This window comes from Amia ocellicauda, chromosome 4, assembly GCF_036373705.1.
Source record: "Amia ocellicauda isolate fAmiCal2 chromosome 4, fAmiCal2.hap1, whole genome shotgun sequence".
Lineage (NCBI taxonomy): Eukaryota > Metazoa > Chordata > Actinopteri > Amiiformes > Amiidae > Amia > Amia ocellicauda.
In genome coordinates, this window is record NC_089853.1 from 8,337,581 (window position 1) to 8,359,546 (window position 21,966).

Below are 21,966 nucleotides of genomic sequence, written 5' to 3' on the forward strand. Positions count from 1 at the left end.
CTGGTCAAGGTGTTGTGGTGTTGCTTTGCTGTATGGCGACACCTAGTGGACAGGATTATTGTTGCATCTGTATGGAGGCAATTTGTTTATTTATCAGTCATTTTTGGAAACCCTGTTAAATGTATTTGTAGCTTATACTCAGCCCATTCATTCTGTAAAATTACACTGGCAAACTCCAGAGCCAAATATATATAATCTATAATGCAAAATAAACGGGGAATACACAGTTGTGTGTAACAATGTGAAATTACAAATGTATTATTATTAGTATTGCATGTGTTACTCATACATTTCTTTACGAATGTGTATATTCCAGGCCAATCTGTGCTTTGTGGACATTGATAACCACTTCATTGAGCTGCCTGAGGACCTGCCACAATTCCCCAACAAGTTGGAGTTCATCCAAGAGGTGTCGGAGGTTCTCATGGCCTTCGGGATCCCTCCCGAGGGGAACCTGCACTGTAGCGAGAGCGTCTCCAAGCTGAAGGGCTTCAGGGCCTGCGACGTGGTCTCGGACAAGCGCAACGGCAACCTGGCCAGCTCCCCGCTCAACTCCTACCACCTGCTCAAGGAGAACGAGACCATCGCCCGGCTGCAGGCCCTGGTCAAGAGGACGGGGGTCAGCCTGGAGAAGGTGAGCTCCCAGCCTGCACTGCTACCAATGGGCAGGGCTTTCCCTCAGTGACAGAATGACTTCCAGGGCTCTTTTACTCTTTCTCCAGTGTAAAGTGTCCTCAGCTAACTGTATTCCACCCCTTCTCTCCCCTTTGAAGGGGTGGGTGGGGGAAGAGTATTATCTTCCTCTTTTTCATACCTCCTTTCTTAGTTACATTTTACAATTTAAAACCCGTCCGGTCTCAAAAGTTCTACTGCGAGGTTCTTCTGGAATCTTGCCCTTCTGGGACTTCCTGTGATGTGTGGCCATGAAGCTCTGAGCCCCACACAGAGCCGGGCTTGGGTTCCTGCTGCCGGCTTCAGTGGCATTGTTTGTGAAGAAAGCTGTAATCGGTGTCCTGCTCAACACCAGTCCTGGGGACTAATGAAGTACTTACAACACCTGCTGCCATAAAACACCGCTCCCCTGCTGCACGTTGGCTGATTTTGTTTAATAAAACAAACTAAATAAATAAATAAGCTAATTGTGCTGCCAAAATGGCAAGCGTCCTACTCCAGAAACCTGTATCCAAATCACAGGCCTGCCAAAGAAGGCAGCTGCACTTCACTAGCTGTGGACACATCTGAGTCCCGCTTTCATTGCAGTCTTTGAGTAACAATATTAGCAAATGCACTGTCCAGCTCTGATGATCCCGTTCTTTGAGGGCGAAGACCTTCATACAGCTGACCTGAGAGTCGGGGTTGGCTGGCATGGTGTTTGACTCCTGTTCAAAGCCAATTTAGAGATGGCAAACTGTATTCCCCTTCAAGGAAACATTTCCATGAAGGAGAATGGGAGGCATCCAATGAATTTTAAAGTGTAAATGTGTTTCTAATAATTATATTCTTGTATTTAAAACAGAGTTAATTGGACTTTCATTGGAGGGTGACAACATTTTATTATAACACTGTGTTTCAGATTTTATCAGTTGCTACAGTTTATACAATTGTTAGGTCTTTATTTTCCACTGTGACAAACTGTGGGTAAACATAATTGATGGGCAGTTTGCCCACAGTGGAAAATGTAGCTGGTTTTAATAATGAGCAAAAATGCAGAGCTTTGTAGTGACCCAGAAATAGTCTTTTTTTTTTTTAACTGGTTCTCGCTTAGGTTTTTGGTAGTCAAAAAATTAAAAAAAGTTAAATAATGTTTTGTGGTGGATTGTACGTAAAGTAATTTTGTAGGAACATAAATGAAGGAAATAAATAACAAACTGCTCTTTTTGTAGAATGTAAGCTGCTTAGTTGTGTGAGTAAGCGTTGCCAGTGCTGCTTTTGCCTTTTCTGGACAGGCTCGATGACAATATCCCTGCTGTCTTATTTTAGCTCTGCTGTCAGCAGCCCGTTCTATAATTGGCCTCCTTACTGTGTTTGTCCTCGAAAAGGGTAAACCCGAGAAGGAATTGCAGTGTGCAGGCCATGTTATTCATCAGTCAGGGACCTGCTTAGGAAAGGATTTGTGGAACCAGGCAGGAGGAATCTGCAGACTGACCTAGGAGGGTGAAGCCAGGACAGGCTGTTGAGTATCTCAGAAGGCATCCACAGATGGGCCTACCTCATCTAGAGTCCTTCTGTGACTAACTGATAGTACCAGCTGGCTTTCCCTTTTCTCCTCTGTTTGCATGCTATTGTTCTGGATACGTTTTGTTTTGCGATATTCCTTACATGGGCGGCCATATTGAATAGCTGGTGTTGCAGGGCAGTGACTTTCTTTTGTTTCTTCTGGTTTTGTGTCTCTCATCTCCTCTTCTCTCTCTCCTTTCTCTGTCTCTCCCTCTCTTTTTCTTGCTGGCAGTTGGATGTGAGGGAGGAGGCGAGCAGTAATAAGGACCTGAAGTTGCAGTGTGAGGGGGAGGAGCTGAAGATGCACCAACTCAACATCCAGGTCCGCGAAGTGTTTGCCAACCGCTTCACACAGATGTTCGCCGACTATGAAGTGTTCGTCATCCAACCCAGCCACGACAAGGAGTCCTGGTTCAGCAACAGAGAGCAGATGCAAAACTTCGACAAAGTGAGTTGACTCAAAACTAAACCCCACAAATGATAATTGTGCCGTTTGTATTTTAGTTTGGGTGTCTTCTTTAAACAGTTTTCGTTTTTGGAAAAAGACATTCAATAACACTTTCCCTCTCAAGTATATTGGTTTCCTTACACAAAAGGCTTGTTTGACTGTCCCTCTTCAATTTTATTTGTTTGTTGTATCTCGCAGGCCTCCTTCTTGTCTGACCAGCCTGAGCCCTACCTGCCGTTCCTGTCGAGGTTCCTGGAGACACAGATGTTTGCCTCCTTCATCGACAACAAAATCCTGTGCCATGACGACGAGGACAAAGACCCCACGATGAGGGTGTTCGACTCCAGAGTGGACAAGATCCGCATGCTCAACGTCCGGACGCCCACCTTGCGCACATCCATGTACCAGAAGTGCACTACAATTGACGAATCGGGTGAGGGTTACTTTTTAGCATAAAGAGTCATCACTGTATTAGCAGGGCACCTAGTTTTAGTGTTGCTTTTGAAATTCCCATTTGCCTTGTTGATTTTTGCCTTGTTGAAGTCGACTTTTCAGTTTGTTTTGAGTAGAAGACGAAAGCGGTGCACTCTTTTTTTCAGTCCACACAAAGACTTTCTACTTTGTGGTGAGAAATGAATCTCTCTGAGAGGCCCGTGGAAGCTTTATAAGCCTTCCTAAGAGAAGAATGAAGAGGGGACTTGTTTAAGGTCTGAATCGGTAGGGACGGCTCTTTCATGGCTGGTAAGAGCTACTCATAGATGTTTCCAGAAGCTCAAATGGCTGAAAGCAAGCAGCTTCAAGCTCCAAGACTGCCGATTTAACTAACTAATGTGGATTGTTTCCAAAGGTGTTCCTGCTTGCCTTGTACACTGATACGTTGTTGCTGTTTTTGTTGAATGACTTACCTGTGTTCCATTGCTGTTTCCAGAAAGACATCTTAAAAAGCGGTTTGCGAAAATTGATCTGGAGGCACCTCTACCTCATCCCATTGCACTGGAGAACTATAAAGCTCACATTAGTAATTACATGTTGATGTTTTTATTATTTATTTTTTTTATTCGTATATCTGGGTGGCGGTTTATTTGTATGTGTGCAGTGCATTATAGCGATTACAGGAAAGGCTAAATTATGGCTCAGTAGTAAAATGTCTGATATTCACAGATGTGGAATGTATACAATACAAGCACACCGTTTTATACGCTATTACTGCGGTTAAATTAAATAAATAAAATGCTGGGAAATATTCATAATCATTGTGTGGACAAATTAATACAAATTTGGCTGTTTGGAATTCATTATTGATTTTTCTTATTGGCTTCTATGGTAGGCAGTTTTTATCTTTTTTTTTCTCTGCCGCAGAGGGAAAATACATATTTTAAAATTCTTGTGCTGTGCTTACACAGCTGGAGGCAAATGTTATGTCTCTGTCACAGCACAATATATTAGCCGCAGTGAATCTTTGCTTTAATAATTTCATCTTTTGAGGGGGGAAAAAACACACACACAAACTCCTGCAATATGTTTTGAGATTGTCAAACTGGTGCCAAGAGGTTTTGAAGAACTCTTTTTAAAACGGTACTGCCAAGCTGCAGTCCCCACTAATATCGTAATACATGTTTTTAATACCAGTTTTTCTGTGGACTAGAGTAGTAAATCATGTTAATGCACTGTATGCACATGACTAACAATTTTAATAAATAAAGATGCATTTTCTCTTTCCGGGGCAGTCGAAAGAAAACGCAATTGAAAAAGAAAATGGCCGTCAAAAAAGGGCAACTGATTACGGTACTTTTGTAGTTAACCTAGAACTATATATGTGTAGGTCCTTCTACATTTTTTTTTAATGATTAAGATGGCAAGTCAATTTATTTTATCAGCTCCATCTAAAGAGAAACTGCATCTTTGTGAGAGTCACTAACCGGTTGATGCATGGGTGTGAAGAGGCTATGAAGACAGGATAATCAGCTGGGTGTCAGATTTCTCACTAATGGCATTCATTTTTCAGCGCAGTGGCTCGCAGAGATGCAAGCTGGTGTTTAGTCATGAAGTCGGCTATTATCAGTCGTGATGATTCTGCAGAGATTTGTTGATTCGTGTCCTCGCTTCTTTGTACCTTTAACTGAACTCTCCCGCTCTGCACTGACGTTGTGAGATGTAACCTTTCCCTTGTGTGTCACGCAGAGAAGGCAATAGAAATGAGGTTGGCAAAGATCGATCACACCGCCCTGCACCCCCATCTGCTGGATATGAAGATTGGACAGGGCCGCTACGAGCCCGGCTTCTTCCCCAAACTGCAGTCTGACGTGCTGTCCACTGGGCCTACCAGCAACAAGTAAGCCATCATAAGGGATTCACTGAGATTTCATACAGCAAAGTGAAAATAAATCTAAGTAGCAGACTTGTATATTATGACCATTAATAGATCAACACAAAGGAATCTTCTATACACTTCTTAATGTTACTGTCCACTGGATCTCGATTATTATAATTTTTCATGTCAATTTAGATTAACAGTAGCCTATGTAAGTATATATCTTTGAGTAAGAACAGTTTTCTGTAAGTAAACGTCTGTGTTTTGTTGCTGAAATTTGCAGTGATGGTTTGTATTTGTTAGAATAAGACTGGGTTAAAGTCACTGTTGTACTAGCTATGTTTTTGTGTGTCTTTAGGTAGGACCAAACATGTGGTTTTGCCCTGTAGTATGTGGAAAATGTATTTCTTTATTGGCCAATTTCATGTTTTATAGCTTCCATCTATAGATATACACATGCTGTATCCTTAATGGCCCTGATTCAATCCCCCTCAGCATGTGGAATGTGTATAGAATATTAAACCCAGAAAAAACAAGCAAGTACCACATGGCTGACTTTTGGGAGAATGAATATGCTGACATTGCTCATTTTATTTAGTTTTTTTTTTTATTATTCTTAAGACCGATTTATCAAGAGAGTCTTATAGAGATTGTGAAATATGCTGGAGGGAGGGATGTCTGGGGTTGGTGGTGACATAATCAGACCAAGTGCTAAGCGATGGGGTTGGTAGAAGAAGAAAAGTCACAGCTTGTGTTCTAAAATTAGCACACATCTTTGCATAATGAGATCCATTTTGGATCTTCTCTCCAGTCATGGTATTCCAGGCTGTAGTTGTTGCAGTAGGAGGTGGGTACATGTTTTTTGTGGTTCTGAAGGCCTGTGTCTGAGAGTTGAGGGTCATATCCCATATGTTTATCTTGAGCTGGTACTTTATCCTGATTGGTCCAGTCCAATAAATAAATAGGTAGGTAGGTAACCATGTAGTTGTTGTTCATGTACTAAGTACTATCAAAATAAATAATACTAAATAATATACAAGTGTGTGTAGGGCAGTAATGTTGCTGTGCTCCTGTTTGTGTCAGATGGGCCAAGAGGAGCGCCCCCGCACAGTGGAGGAGGAAAGACAGACAGAAGCAGCATGCAGAGCACCTGTACCTGGACAATGACCAGCGAGAGGTAAGATACGCACACGCACATACAGAAGCAGACAGACACACACTCAAACACACACACACACATGCACACAGACACAAAGACTAGATTTTACATCTGGAGTGCTGTTCAAAGTTAAGGCCTGGCAGAGTGAGGACCAGTTGATCTTCTGGATGAAGGTTTAGTGATGCGCCTTGTGAAGTCACATTGGGAAAACCACAAAACTGTTAAATGTAAAGTGTCTTTTCACTTTTTAGCTGTATTAACCCATCCAACTTAAACAATTCAGCACCATTTGTTTTTAACCACAATCTGCTGCAGCTCAAAGTCTCCTGCGCTTGAGTTTTTTTATTTAACACAGCTATTTAATTATTTGTATTCCGTGGATCTTTTTTATTATTTTTTTTTACCCTTTGTGCACGTGTACAGTATTATGCATGCCTTTTTTTGTTTCTCATACTCTCTTCTTTCTTTCTTGTCCTGCCGGCTTCATTCCTCCTCTCTCTTTACACACGTCAGCATGCGGACTGTCTCTTGCCAGAGCTTCAGTTCCTGTCGTGTTTAGATTGGGACTGGCACGAGCCGTTCCTCAGACCGTCAGTAAAGTCTGTGTCAGAGCTCGATCTGGTATGTCTCTGGAGGAACATGCACCGCTGAGGAGCTGGAGTCAGAAGTGCATGTTCTCTTTGTGTGTAGTTCTTCTTTTGTTCTCTGCGCTTTGCCAACTGCTGCTTTTCATTCCGGCGCACACAGTATCGCTCACACACTGAACGCTTTCTTGTGGCGTCACATTGTTTTCCACATCACGTTCAGGGTTTTAAAAACAGATGGTTGTTTTTGTCTTGTATCAGATCAGAAATGTTTGTCTCTCGTGTTTTTGTGTTTAATCTGCCGAACCCATAAGCCTAAACAAAACAAAGGTCAACCTGGAGCGTTCTTGAAAGAGGGAATATTTTTCACATGTGCAATTAATGAGAGACTTTTACATGCCCCCAATTTCAGGGTAAATTAGCTTGCTTTTTATGAATTCATCTTTCAATACTGCACTTTACCCCCCAATAATAATAAACAGTCAGAAAATTACAAATTCAGGACCTTTACTGTCAAATTAATTATGACTTAACAAAGATCCTTACAGCCCTCTGATTCTTCTACCCATGTAAGTTTGTTACTGAGGATAGACAAGCCTAAAGGCCCAATGCTAAAGTATTTATTGTAAACACATTATATTTAATCACCTTTTTAATAAGCTAATCTGGTTTCAAATGAAAACCTCCCTAAAACCCTGCTAAACAGCAATCTAGTAAATTAAAAACATTGTGTTGCTTACTCCACATTCTCACATATTCTCCTCCCACACATAAAGCTAAACCCAAAACCTGCTTTGAATCGCCTGAATTACAGCTTCATGTACATATGAAAACCATGCAAAGTGCAGTGCCTCGCTCTAGATCCGATCCTTCCCCAACAGTATCTGTGATTGCCCTGATTTAGCCCGGTCCCCCTGGTATTGTCTCTTGTGTGGTGTGAGCCGCTCTCTTCCCATGTTCTCTCTCTGAACGACTCCATCGTTGCAGAAGTACATTCAAGAGGCCAGGACCCTGGGCACTACCATTCGCCAGCCCAAGCTGTCCAACCTGTCACCCTCGGTCATCGCTCAGACCAACTGGAAATTTGTGGAGGGGCTGTTAAAGGAATGCCGAAACAAGGTATTTTTATAGTAGGAAAAAACAACGCCGAAGCAGTTTCTGCTCCAGGAAAGAGGCGCACCTGAATTAAACATCAAAAGAAAGAAATTCCATGTGATATTGTCATTTGTTAGATTAGATTGGGATTTGGGTGTACATTAGCAAATAGTGTTTTTGTAGCCTGTCTCGTCACATGACAATGGCTTGAGCGACAGGCAGAAATATTAAAATGAAGTAGACGCTGAAGGAGCTGTAGGCAGGTGTTTGAAGAATGGGGTGACGAGATGGCTGTTGTGTGAGAGAAAGCCGAGGGGAGTGGGACAAGGATCGTGCTGTGCTGTGCTGTGCTGTGCGGAGACCTCGCCCTGAGTCCAAGTTCTGCGTTTCAGACCAAGAGGATGTTGGTGGAGAAGATGGGCCGGGAGGCCGTGGAACTGGGCCACGGCGAGGTCAGCATCACTGGGGTGGAAGAGAACACGCTCATCGCCAGCCTGTGTGACCTGCTGGAGAGGATCTGGAGCCACGGCCTGCAGGTCAAGCAGGTAACTGCAAAACCCAACCGTGTTCATATCTGTCAGCCCACACAGCCGCTGCCTGTTCTCTGTCTACCGTGAGGCTCTTCAGAAACCCTGCAGCTCACGGCAGGAGGAACGTCACTCACCCTGACGAGGGAAAAGTTCCAGCCCTGCAGGCATGCACGAGAAATCAGAAGAGGCGGACGTGTAGGGAAAGAGCTATATTTAGTGGCGATGTCAGTATTGCATGTATAACACAGGTTATGTAGATGCCTTGCTTTTTAACAATATGACTTGCACAGAAAATTGATTGACTGGGAAGTGGTATGATTGGAAAGAACACGGCAAATGTGTGAAAAACATAAAACAAAATCTGTGACTTCATCAGAAGTGGGTTAGCTAATGGAAGTTGACCCGAACCTGTTTTTTGTGTGAACATCTATAATTTCCTTCAGTTTCCGACGACTGCAATCAATACTTTAAGGCGCCACCATCGCCTATCTCCTGTGCATTTGCATTATTTCTGAAACCGTGTTCTGGCTGCCAGAAGTTATTGATTTGTCTTTTTATTTCCTGCCAGGGTAAATCTGCCTTGTGGTCTCACATGCTCCACTATCAGGAAAGCAAAGAGAAAAAAGATGCTACACCTGGCCTGGGTACACCAGGTAGGCTGGGCTTTTTTGATTTGTTTTCCCACATTTAAACAAACCAATAAGTTACATTGAAACCATTTACAGTTAATTGATTGTGGGACTGTCAGTCATTTGTTCTTTCTATAAATACCAGACGTCCTGGCAATGTATTATTGTAGGCCTTTCAATGAAATCATTATGCTGCCTCGAATGCTGACGTGAGAGGCTGCAAACAACCCGCCTGGCCAATGTTGACCTTGAGCAATCCCAGTGCTGCACATTTGCTTTTAAGCGTGCCTTCATGGAAATCAAAGATAGCCTAGGCTCTTACGAGATGAGCACAGTCCTGCCGGCAGAGTCAGAACGGATGTCCTTCAGTATGTGTGGAGCTCAGGTTACACCACCCACCCCCACCCCCCCTTCCTTTGTTTTGCAGGATTCATTCAAGACACAGAGAGGAGGAAGTCTGACACCGGCCCGGCAATGCCCCCTCTCAAAGTGTCACTGATCCAGGATATGAGGTGAGTTTCACTCGACCTCCTTAGGGCGATTTGCAGTGCCTTGAAAGAACACACTGTCACGCACAGTACACAAAGTATGACACGGCAAGGAGAATGAACAGAGTCTGTGATCGTGGGAGCCGCTAGAAATGTCAAATGCAGGCCTACGTTCTTTGAAGAGGCGTTAGAATTGCTGTGCTTAGTGATGTTGTGATTTTTGTGCCACATGTTGGATTGTCCTGTAATGGATTCTTAAAACTCTCCCTGCTCTCTGCAACACGTACAGAAATTCAGACCCTGTTGTTCGGTTGCTAGGAAGAGTATAGATCTGCCCTTGAAACTGTAATTAGTCCAACCTAAAAAACCTAAAAAAATGTCTGTTCAGATCCTGTCATTCTACCATGTGTTGAACATCTATATGGATCTTGATGTTACTCGTGACTATCTCGTACGCTGGAATCCACAGCCCGAAACCATTAAAGTTTTTTTTCCTCTGGTGTTGGTTTGTGCACTGCAGCCTTTGAGAACCAGAGCACTATTTCCCCTCAGCTGAATATTTGTTTGTTGAGAAATATCCCCGTTTCTTTATAGCTGACAAACTAGCTCTCATTTGTTGCTGGTATTTGTTCTGAGCTGTAGTTACCAGCTGGTAGAATTTTTTACTGTTTACCGCCATCTTGTGGTGCTATTGAAAATGAAAAGGAGGACATTTTTAAATGTTCCCATTTCATATCATGTATATGTAATTAGTAGCTCTGTATTTCTACTTAAAATAAGCTTGTTATTCATTCATACAATCTGCAGAATTTTATTTATTAATTTGGTTTCTGTAGATAATGCCATGACAGTGTTGGAAAAAACCATTGCTGATTTCTATATTATTAAATGTAATTCATGCAATTCCTTATTGTTTCCCCCAATTCCATTTGAGTTATTTACTAGTTTAGTTTATTCATTAGTTTAAGATGAACAGCTGTGTTTCAGTTATCAGACCTGACATAATCTCTCTAGCTAGGTTCTGAAATATTGTGTAAACTAGAATATAACCAGGAGGATAAAGAACCCTGCCTGCTGTCTAGTTTCCATTTCCTGACACATCCTGGAACATCTCTCAACCAGTGTCCTGTGTTAGCTGGCTTCAATCATATATTGGACTCCCTACAGTTATTTGAGTGAAGGTGCAGGCCACAAAATCATTAAGATAGCTTTTATTCTCATCTTTGCGTAAGAAAGTGGAAAAAAGAAAAATGAACTTGAGTCCTCGCCCCAATATAAAGGAAGCCGTTTTCAAAGAGGCTGTGTGGAGTCAAGCAAAAGGTTGTTCTTGTTTCTTGCATGAACGAAGAAAAAGGCTCTGTCATCTGACTGTGTTATTTCCAGTCTAATTAGCAGCCCCCCCGCAGGTTTCAGTAAATGATGCCCTGGCCCGTCTCGGTCAGGGCTGGGCGATTCTGGGCCCTGACTCCAACCCCCTCCCCTCTGTCACGCTGCTGCCCTCACCCCACCAGTGTGCTTCCCTTATTGACTGCGTTCTGCAGGGTTGTTCCAGAGCCAGCATCCTTTAAGGGACGTATTCTACTCCTGCAAGGACAATCGGCAGTGGTGTGTGTGGTATGACAGGAAATGTGTTCATACTGCGATGACTCTCAGTAGGATTTGTTTTGTTTGTAAGCAGTAGAGATATAATTATAAGAAAAATTGCGTACATCTGATCACACCCGAGGAGGCCACTTAAGGGAAATGGGTTAAATTCTATCAATGGAGAGGAGGGGGTGGCGGGGTGGGTGGCACTTAAGCAGCAGACTACAGAAATGCTCCCAGACAGTCTGAGTAGTAGATGAGAATCTGTCTGGACATAGCAGGCATGTCAGGGACTGGGAAGTACAAAAGGAGGCTTACAGAAATGCGGAGATCTGTGCTAATCTGATATTTGATGGCACTTTCACCAATAAAACACAGATTTGCAACAAAATAAAAATAAATGGTGCCCTAAACAATGAGATGACTACACATGGCAAGCTGTCCTCCCTGATTCCTTTGTTACACCTGCGTGCGGAGAATCTCCTCTGCAAAGGCCTGCTCCCACTGGTCTCCTTGTATGACCTACATTTCAGCATGAATGCACCCCCCAGCCACCACCCCCACAGGAATGACAGAACTGGGATGTTGTATTAAGTGGAGCCTGATGCATTATCTTCCTGTCTGAATGTTTTCCCCTCCCAGGCACATCCAGAACATCGGCGAGATCAAAACTGACGTGGGCATGGCCAGGGCCTGGGTGCGTCTCTCCATGGAGAAGAAGCTACTGTCCCGCCACCTCAAACAGCTGCTCTCAGACCACGAGCTGACCAAGTGAGGATGTTTCCTTCGCCCTCCATGTTCTCAGAAGCTGTTATTCCCGCCGTACTGCTTTACTTAAATGAACATGTTTCCCCTTTTACAGAAAACAAATACTGTGCTAAATCAGCACTCTCATAGTATGTTTAGATAGTGTAGTGTTTTCCTTCTGAGACTATTTTCTCCTCCATACCTCCAAACCTATAAAGCACATTTACAGAGTAGTGTTTTATTTGAACTGTCTCACAAGTGTACGTCTTTGCAGAGTGTCTGAGGGGGGCTGTCGGGTGCAGTTCTGTAAGGTGTGCAATGACCTGGTTCATTTCAGCCTGGATCAGACAGAAAAACTAAACAAACCAGAAAACAATCCCAAAAGAGCTTTATTTTGTATTTATTTTAATCCAACAAAATGGGTGGCTGGACCCATATTTTCATCCTTTAGTACAATTGTAGTACAGAAGCATCTCCCCCATGATTCAGCCTGGCACCTAGTCTTTACAGTTGCAGATTTATGTCCATCTTTCTGAATTTAATAGGATTCCCATTTTTTACGTCTCCTGTCTTTTTTTTGCCTGTAGGTACATATCACATCAAAACCACCGTATTTCAATAATTTATCTCTAATATATGACCTTTTTTGAAATATCAACTTACAATCCATCATGAAAAATGAATTGCGTTGTCTGTCATTGCTTTTATTTATTTATGACCTGTGATCTACGTGATGAACTAGGTCATAGTGTTTTTTTTTTTTCTTCACTTTGAAGAGACCGACCTCCCTAAAAGGCATCATCCTTTTATATCTGTACCTTTTAATTTGTCTTGGCAGTTATCATCATATGCCCTGAGGCTCATACTTCTAGTAGTCCTTGTTATTACAGTTTTAAATATTAATCCTCAAACAAAGAGCACAGATCTGAGTATAGGAAAATCATTACAGAAGATTATAAAATAAACGGTCTGATTTATCTTGCAGTAGCCCTTTTGAGCTGCTTTATTTTGTTTGTATGATTCCAATTCCAGGATATGTCTGGCTTGTTTCCATGTCATGCATGGTTTCCTGAGACACATCCATGTACAAGATATGTGCTGATCTTCAGTTTTAAGTCATTCTCTTATTGCAATCATCTTGGACAATGTGCTTCGGAGTGGGGAGTATGTGAACACAGTAAGGGTTGTAATCTAAATCGGACATTTGCAGGAGGCATTGTGTCGAAACCACACGGGCGGTATACCCCTTTGGTCTTGACCCTTCGATCTTGCTTTAGACTTTGCCAAGGAAAAGCTGAGATGTGCGATGTTGCCTTTCTTGCGTTTCAGGAAATTGTACAAGCGCTACGCCTTCCTGCGTTGCGATGACGAGAAAGAACAGTTCCTGTATCACCTCCTCTCTTTCAACGCGGTGGACTACTTCTGCTTCACCAACGTCTTCACGACTGTCTGTGAGTGACCGGAGACAGCATTGTCCTTCGTTTAATGCTGAGTTAGTTTGGAGATGTTTGAAAGAGATTTCTGGGGGATAACATCAATCCAGATTAGAGTTCTCAATTCTGCATCCCAAAATGAAGTGCCATCTCACATTTATTCAACCTATTTTGCTACCGACTTCAGCAACTGTCACTGAAATACAATAGTAATGATAAGTCCTAGATATGACAATTGCATTACAATCACACTGATTATGTGAGCAGATAACCACGTAAAAGAATCCAAAGTTCAGCCAATCCTTTTGCTCCTGGTTGATCAATTAATCAACATTCCTTGAAACACCCAGCAATAAGTAAAAAGTATTTTTATTTTTACTTAAGATAAGCTTTTATGTAATTTAAATAGGTCTGTCACTTAGGGGTCTCTAATCTTTGTTTCAAACCTATTTCCAAAGCTATCAGAAAGTGTCTTCTATTGCTGAAGCACGACCTCTAGTTTCCCTGTATGACTCCTGTTCTTTGTTCTTTTGTCCCTACAGTGATTCCTTACCACGTACTCGTCATTCCTAGCAAGAAGTTGGGCGGCTCTATGTTCACAGCCAACCCATGGATCTGCATTTCGGGGGAACTGTCAGAGACGGGAGTGTTACAGGTCCCCAAAAATACCCTGGAGATCACCTTTGAGGTGAGTCCGAGTGGCAGCTGATAAAGCCCACGTCTCTTCAGGGGCTCAGAGGGAGAGAGAGCTGCAGCCGCACGACTGTCTAGTTTCATGCATACTTTATGTATAATCTCCCTAGAAACCACTGCCACACAGACACAACGGTACATAGCAGCTTATTGCTTGAGGATTCTGTCTGAATAGTGTAATCCCTGTAATGTAACAACAACAAAAGAAAACTGAGCCCATCGAATTGTAAATCTTGTCTCCGAAACGGGGATAAATGTTGTTGCCTTTAAATGCGCCTACTTAGTTTGGCAAGTCCATGAGTCTTCTGCCTTGATGAAGATGAACAAGCCCTCTGTACCAGGTTACACTTAATATAGGATAATATTACATTTGTGATTAAGGTTATGAAATCAGAAGTAAATGTCATTGATTCTTAACATCCCGTCCGTAAATCCCACACTGTACTCTCCACTTTAACTGTTTTGTGTTGTTTCTGTTAGTGCCAAAACCTTGGGAAACTGACCACAGTGCAGATTGGACATGACAACTCAGGGCTTTACGCTAAATGGCTGGTGGAGTGCGTCATGGTCAGGAACGAAATTACCGGACATGCCTACAAGTGAGTACAGCCTGGAAACCCGCAAATATGGGGTTGAGTACGCAAGATTGTGCAAGTAACTGTACTGTTACTGCCTGTTTTCACACTGGGAAGGTTTGGATTGCAGAATGTTTTCTAATGGCCCATTAGGCTTTTGTAGGGAAATCATATACACCTTTCATTTAATTCCTATGAAAAGCTGTTGAGAGGGAGGTTAAAGTTGGACATTAAAGCACTTTGTTTGAGTATACAACTTAGCAGGAGTGTACAACCATCGAGAGGTGTTTCTCTGAGCGTCTCTGGCTTCGTGCAGGTTCCCCTGTGGGCGGTGGCTGGGGAAGGGTGTGGACGATGGCAGTCTGGAGAGGATCCTGGTTGGCGAGCAGGTGACCCCCAGCATGGAGAACGAGGAGCGCCTCTGCAGGACCCCCCCCATGCAGCAGTCCCCCAGCATGATCAGGAGATTCGTCACCATTTCGCCAAACAGCAAACCAAGTGAGTACTGATCACACCGACCGCCGCTGGGACACCAGAGACTTGCAACCGCCGAGCTCGTTAGTGTTCCAGAGTGAGGTTTGGAGAGGATCAGCCAACTTGTATCACTTGGAGTCATAGACTAATGTTCTTAACAACTGTGAAATTAAGTTAATTGCACTGGTAATTTCTGCTCAATTCATCTGTGTATCTGGGGGTTTAAATGGTGCTGTTTACTCTTGTCAGCTGGATTAAAGAAGACAAATGTCTGTTTATTTTTTTAACCCAGGCAAAAGTGTGATTACCTGGCTGTATCACTTCAAATGGTCTTTGAAGATCGGGTAGTGATTCTGAGTTCTTTGCTGACAATTGGCAATTCCAGCTCTACCATGGGGGGGTGGCTTTGTTTCAGAGTAAATGGTTAATTGGAGAGGCTTTGATCAAGATATGGATCACTATTGTGTTTACACTGGGAGATTAGAAGGATGTGAAATGATTGAACTGTCCTATTCCAGAGTTGAACACAGGTCAGATCCAGGAGGCTGTCGGAGAGGCCATCAACGGGATTGTCAAGCATTTCCATAAACCAGAGAAAGAGGTGAGTGATATCACACTGCCCCCGGAAAAAAAAAACATGGATCCTCACGCTTGTATCCTGTAGTTCACCTTCACCAAAAAGAAAACTCTGTGGCCAGTATAATGGTATTCCCAAACAGTGGGCAGTATTCTGTGAAAGTACCTTTCTTGTCCTGTGTGTGTTTGTGACGGTATTAGTAGTCCTCATATAAGGTTTAGTGCCTAATTGTTTTTTTTATTGCACTGCTGTTTCCCCCGAGTTAATTATGCTGTAGTAATATTTTTATTTTTTAATATACAAATGTAATGTGTTACTGTACTGAGTGATTGCAGAGACGCTAGGTGTGCATTCATCTTGGCAAGATTTTGTTTTGTTTTCAACCTCATTTATTTTTCATTAGAACGTGAATTTCTGAGAGTTGCATGAACTTGTACGAGCTTTGTGTAAAGAGCCATAACGGTTGCCATGGTGGGTGTGTTTTTTTTCCAGAGGGGCAGCCTGACACTGCTCCTGTGTGGGGAATACGGCCTGGTCTCTGCCTTGGAGCAGGTTTTCCAGCACGGCTTCAAATCCCCTCGGCTCTTTAAAAATGTCTTCATTTGGGATTTCTTAGGTAAGCGCCTGATTTAGTTCAGTCTCGGTACATGGACTCTGCTGAAGGGGTTAATCGTGGTTTTGCCCGTCCAGTAGCACTGTGGCACTTTTTACACTTCCTTGTTGAATGAGCACTACCTTGGGAAGAGGCATCAGCCCACATATTCCACATTCCTAATTCCAATTCCAAAATCTTTATTGTTGGTTAAATTGAGTATACAATGGAAATGTATCTTGGCCTTACATTGTGGCTCAATGCTAAAGAAACATGCATAGCAATGTAAACACAATATCAATAAACAAAAATCCATGCTAGCATATGTAATATGTTTGACCTGCAACATACCATACTGGCATACAAACCTATACCTACACATCCACACACACAAGAAAACTATAAAATGACAATAATAATATGCACATAATAATATGTGTTTCTGTTTGTGGAAATGGTGCTAAATGTCAGGTATTGTCATGGTTTTCTGCAGAAAAGGCACAAGTGCATTTTGAAAGTCCTGAACAGAGGGATCTGGTGCAGGATGAGAACTGGCAGACCAGAGTGAGGAATTTCTGTCGGTTCATGAGTGCCATCAATAACACCCCCAGGAGCATTGGCAAGGATGGCAAGTTTCAGCTGCTGGTGTGTCTGGGAGCCAGGTCAGTTCTGTCTGCCAAGTCCTTCAGTGTCAGTGATGTCAATTAAGTCGTGTTAAATCTTTCTCGTTTTTCCATTGGTGTTCCCTGGTTATCAAATTGCACTGTCAGAGAACAGGGCCTCCTAGTGAGAAGGGAGGGCTACAGTTTAGTGATGTACTGGATGTTTTGGTGTGATTGACTATGAGGAATCTAAAAACTGTTTCCATAATAGTCCTTTCACTACAAAACAGATTACAAATGTAGGCCTATCACTTATCACACTTCAATCACTGAGGTGGTGTTTCTGCTTTTTTTTAAAGGATGCTAAAATGTGACTTCCTGTTATGCCACCCAGCCATTGTTTAAAGGAGGGGATTTCATAAAGACAAACAGCTATTTGTCATTACCTACTTATCATGGTTTTCCAGTCAATGGAAATTAATTTCCCGTGTTGTCTTTATTACGAGCCGGTGTGTGAGAGACCAGCATGCTGGGGCCTGTCTCCTGGGCCTTTGTGCCTGTTGTTGTGTGGGATTGTAATGTGCTGTTGGTTATCACTCCTTTATTATGACAGCGCTCTCTCTGCCTGCTGCACAGGAAACAAAAACACTGTGCAGTCCACCTGCCACTTCAAAACTCGTCTAATTAGCACGGCCCGCTTCACAGAAAGGAATCTTAAACAATTTCAACAAGTCGGCCCCAATAGGACTGTACATGTCTCCTTCAAGAGGATAAGTCAATAAACGTGACAATTTGCAAGACAAAAGTGGTGCTTTTTAAAAAAAATCTCTGAACGCATACCTTCTGTTCACTCTGCTGGTGGGCAACAGTTGGTTTCATTGTCTACACTCCCTTTTAGTTGATTTTCAAGTCCCAATGTTATATATGACTTGTGATGTTTTAATATTAGATGACATTTGGTTGCACGTTGCGGTGGGTGTTACATGGGTGTTATTCTCAACTTATTTTTCTTGTCTCAGGTTGTGCTCCATGGGTTAATATTAGCTAGGATTGTTTTTTTAGTAGACTCTTCAAAGGAGCAGTTTTAGCACTAGGGCTCAAGTTCAGCTGAACATTGACTGCGTCTCTCTCTCCTCAGGGATCACATGTTGCACCACTGGATCGCTCTCCTGGCAGACTGTCCAATCACAGCCCAGATGTTTGAGGACAGCGCTCTGATAAAGGACCACACGCTTGTGAACTCTCTGATCAGAGTGCTGCAGACACTACAAGAGTTCAACATCATATTAGAGGCTTCCCTCATCAAAGGAATAGGTATTTAGGCACATCTGGATACGTGAAGCACTGCTAGAACAATGGGGAACTTTCAAGGAATAATTTAACTTTTTTTTTTTTTTTACACGAAAGGAAAAGAGACTTGAACAAAGGACTTTTTTTGGGCTTATTTTAAAGCTACCATTACTTTTGCCATATATGAAGTGCAATGAGCCTTTTAAAACATTTTGTTATGTTTGTCCTCAGAATGATGTGCTGTTAGACTTTTCTTTTTAACTTTGTTTTATTATTATTACTATTGCCATTGTTATTAAAATGTTCTTGTTATTTTGGCAAAGGACCCCTACCTGTGCTATACTGTATTAAAAGACGCTAGGTCTTTTTTTTTGTTGTTGTTGTTGTGTACTGCTGATAATAGGTATATTTAAAAACAAAACAAACAAAAATCTGTTAATATATTTTCAAAAAGGAACAGTATTATTTTGATAGGTCTGTCGAGTTGCTTGCTCTGATGTTGAAATTTAAGTTTAACAGAGTCAGAATGCTGAGCTCTAAGCAAATGATGTAGAAGTATACTTTATAAGTACTAAACATGGGAGGAAATAAGATTTTTAATTTCAAATACAAAAGAAGAAAGACAAATAGTTTTATATATCTTCCAGTATACATTCACTTTTTTTTTTTAATGTACAGCATATCATACTACTCCTAATGTTTATTTCACTGTACCACCCATTCACCTTTAATGAAAAAAGTCCCTAGATCCTTTAAAAACACATTGAATATGGCTTAGGAGCTTCTAATGCATGTTTGTATGTATTGTCTCCTGTTTTCTGCAGGTAACTACACAAGTACATTGTCCTTCTAATATCACCCAAAGTTAGGGAATTCTGAGCTAATGCCCCTTACCTTAGCCTTGTTTTTGAGGTCTGTGCTTATTTATTTATTTTTTGCGTTCAAATGTTCAGGATGTACACGTCAGACCTTTCTTTCCATTCTTCTTAGTATAAGTAATAATGTGGTTATGACTTTTACTTATTAAGACCTCCCTGAACAGGTGTATCATTCCTTCATGCTTTGTTCTTGAATTAGATCAATGACATTCCATGAACAGAGCTGTGGAAGTCAAGCCATCTGTACCAAGGTCTGTGCTGTAAGTTATATACACATCCTCCCGTTTAAAAGTAGCTCATTCGTCAGCTACTGCGTCACCAGAATCTCAATTATTTTTTTTTAACCCAAAGCTGTCTGTAACAATTCTGCATTGCTGTTTCTACAACTACAACAATCTTATGAAGGGGAGGCGCTACATTTGCGAAAATTATAGTGTGGCTTGCTCAATAAGAGGTCACAGTGTCTAGATTTGTATGTACGTTTCAGTTAGTGATTATCATTTAGACAAGACCGATTTAAGTATCCCTGGAAAAAGATGAGGTAGCTATACCTGCTAAGTTGCAACGTGAACACTGGTCCCAGTTAAGATAATTAAAGAAGTTTCGAAAGCTCACTTTCAGACTTGGCCTCTTCTGTGCTTTTCCTGGACAAGGATATCTTCATACTGTTTAAGCATGTCAATTTACCAGCTCTGTTTTCGACTTCATTAGGTTCCTCTGCCGACTTTGATTTGGTCCCCTGGATTTATTTTCCGTTATCTACAGCCCACCCTCCTTAAAACATATCTGAGCTTTAGGAATAATCTAAACCCAGATACTCATTTAGAGGTGCCAGTTGAAATGAAACCTGTGTAGCGAGGCAATAAATGAACAATGAGGAACAATTCAATTTACGAATACAGTTTGTCCAAGTACATACACACATGCATTCGTACTCCTGAGCTGTTGAACTCCATAAAGAAGAGTGAAAGTTTACAGTGATCGATTTCACCACTAGAGTGCCCATATTTTCACCTCCAATGAACTCCTATACTCACCCAATAAACTGCTGCTGTTTATGCTATGCAATATTCACTGCACAGAAAACAAAATACCTTAATGGATAAATTAAGGATGACATTTTGAGGATCACAATTTCTTTTTTTTTTTATCCCATAATTTTACTGAGCAGCATTGTTTGAAGACATAACATAATTGCATCCTAGAAATACATCTGGCCGTTTTCAGCCCCAAAAAGCTTGGTAAGAGCTGATCCTTCAGCTGCCTTCAAATGGTAACTGCGTTAATGATGAGCTTCTTGGGACAGATATTAATTTAAAATTATAGTAAAATACAAACACTTCTTCCCCCTCCGTAACCAAGCTGTGTTATGTAGTGTAATATATGAAGTGGTAAATTGTGTACAGTGTATAAAATGTAATAATAAAAAAAGAAAATTCTGGATAATATGTCTGTATGTAAAAGTGTATTGTATATTTTTACATAAACCATGAACTTACTCTAGTACGTAGATTGCAATTAACAATGTGACTTGGGAAATGGTTTTATAGCAGGTGTCCTTTTTAACTCTGTAACTGCTCTGGTTGTATCTATTCTGTATAGGTACTGTAGCTCTGTACTGGGGAGATGGTACTGAGTGGTTACACTTGTGTTTTAAACTGTCCTCATAAATAAACAGTAAATATTTCCTAACAGAAGGACTTGCATCTTGGTATTCTTGGTATTAATCATAATGTAGAACACCTTCAGATTTTATTTCTTCATTTTGTACATACAAAACTTGTTTGTTTGGGGGTTTTTTTAGACCCACTGGCTTGATTTCATAAAGCAGAAGCAATGTCCTACCTGATAAATGTGACATTGTTGTATGTAAATATGAAACAACCATCTACTTTGCAAACATTGGGATTAAATTCAGTAATTCAGTTTGTGCCAAAATGCATTGAGTTCATTAGTTTAACTCTACAGTACAATGATTAGTTTCCATACAACCAGGAGGCATGTGTAATTATTAGGTTAAACGTTGTGCTTAAGGGAACAATTATTACATCAATGCAGTGCGATATTTCTTACTGTTTTTTTTTTTCCAATATCCCACTCTGTATTGCAATGTGTAGCCAAGTCCCCTAAAAATAAACCTTAGCCTGGCAAGATTTGAATAATGTTGTATTACCCTAACCACTGTTTCAGTGTAGAAATGTATGGCCTATTAACTTTTGAAGCGCATCTACAGAGTAGAATATTAGTCAAATTGTTTTAAGCAGAACTGCCGCCAAAATACTTCAGTTCTGACGTGACGTATTTTTATCACTTATTGCGTTACAGGTGGACATTGATTAGAGAAGAAATACCTTGGATATTAAATGAATATGTACAAAAAGCTGTCGCAAAACGTAGACCCAGGTAACAATTTAACGCCGGAATGTACCTCTGTGACAATGTTGGTTGGTGTCCATGCTGTCACAATGTTGCTCGTCAACAAACTTGCAACTGCAGTTAAATGTTGCGAGTCACTAGGGGATCAGTCCCTCGGCGCACAAATGGGAAATGACAATGACATCGCTTTAGTGCAACATTATTTATACTACATACTAACCAGTCTACTTTCGGAGACTTATGCGTCAACCAAAACAAAACTGTGCAGGTTTTGCCTTTGAATGAGCCTCTCTTAAAAACCATCCTCAACATCGGAGTTGTAAACACACAACCCCGCCACCGCCGGAGCGACTTGTGAATGAAGTGCCCCTTCGCACGTACGCAGCACGGGCTTGCATTTGGATGGGAGGAGTCCCAGCTACACAACGTAAACACGGCGGGCCGCCACCGCTCTCTACTGGGACCAAAGGAACAGACTACTGCGCTCCGCTGTGAAGGACGCTGTACTACAGAAGACGAGCATCAAGTCAAGACAGCCTGGGATGCTCCGATCAGGCGTGCATGGTTATCAGGTTACCAAAACGCATTCGCGCCATTTCAGAACCCTCGCCTAACAATAGATTTCTTGTTTCATTCCTTCACTGCTGCATGCATTGTAGGGAATGTAGTTGCCAAACCAATGCA

General features: G+C 41.7%; 1 protein-coding gene across 7 annotated transcripts in view; it reads left to right on the plus strand.

The window, feature by feature from the left end:
* dennd5a (DENN/MADD domain containing 5A) overlaps positions 1-20,603 on the plus strand; it is a 50,986-nt gene extending 30,383 nt beyond the window's left edge. For 2 of the 7 annotated variants that reach the window (XM_066700856.1, XM_066700855.1), the window contains 20 exons: positions 317-634; positions 2,450-2,665; positions 2,864-3,098; positions 3,594-3,683; positions 4,847-4,997; positions 6,060-6,153; positions 6,649-6,756; positions 7,707-7,838; positions 8,207-8,359; positions 8,913-8,997; positions 9,401-9,485; positions 11,688-11,816; positions 13,122-13,243; positions 13,768-13,913; positions 14,399-14,517; positions 14,810-14,991; positions 15,486-15,568; positions 16,037-16,160; positions 16,630-16,798; positions 17,877-20,603. In XM_066700856.1, coding sequence (XP_066556953.1) covers positions 317-634; positions 2,450-2,665; positions 2,864-3,098; positions 3,594-3,683; positions 4,847-4,997; positions 6,060-6,153; positions 6,649-6,756; positions 7,707-7,838; positions 8,207-8,359; positions 8,913-8,997; positions 9,401-9,485; positions 11,688-11,816; positions 13,122-13,243; positions 13,768-13,913; positions 14,399-14,517; positions 14,810-14,991; positions 15,486-15,568; positions 16,037-16,160; positions 16,630-16,798; positions 17,877-18,060 — 2,925 coding nt within the window. In that variant the 3' untranslated portion in view covers positions 18,061-20,603. The remainder of the gene's footprint in view (positions 1-316; positions 635-2,449; positions 2,666-2,863; positions 3,099-3,593; positions 3,684-4,846; positions 4,998-6,059; positions 6,154-6,648; positions 6,757-7,706; positions 7,839-8,206; positions 8,360-8,912; positions 8,998-9,400; positions 9,486-11,687; positions 11,817-13,121; positions 13,244-13,767; positions 13,914-14,398; positions 14,518-14,809; positions 14,992-15,485; positions 15,569-16,036; positions 16,161-16,629; positions 16,799-17,876) is intronic. The other 5 variants (XM_066700857.1, XM_066700859.1, XM_066700860.1 and 2 more) reach the window with 3 other exon arrangements.
* Positions 20,604-21,966: the final 1,363 nt, after the last annotated feature.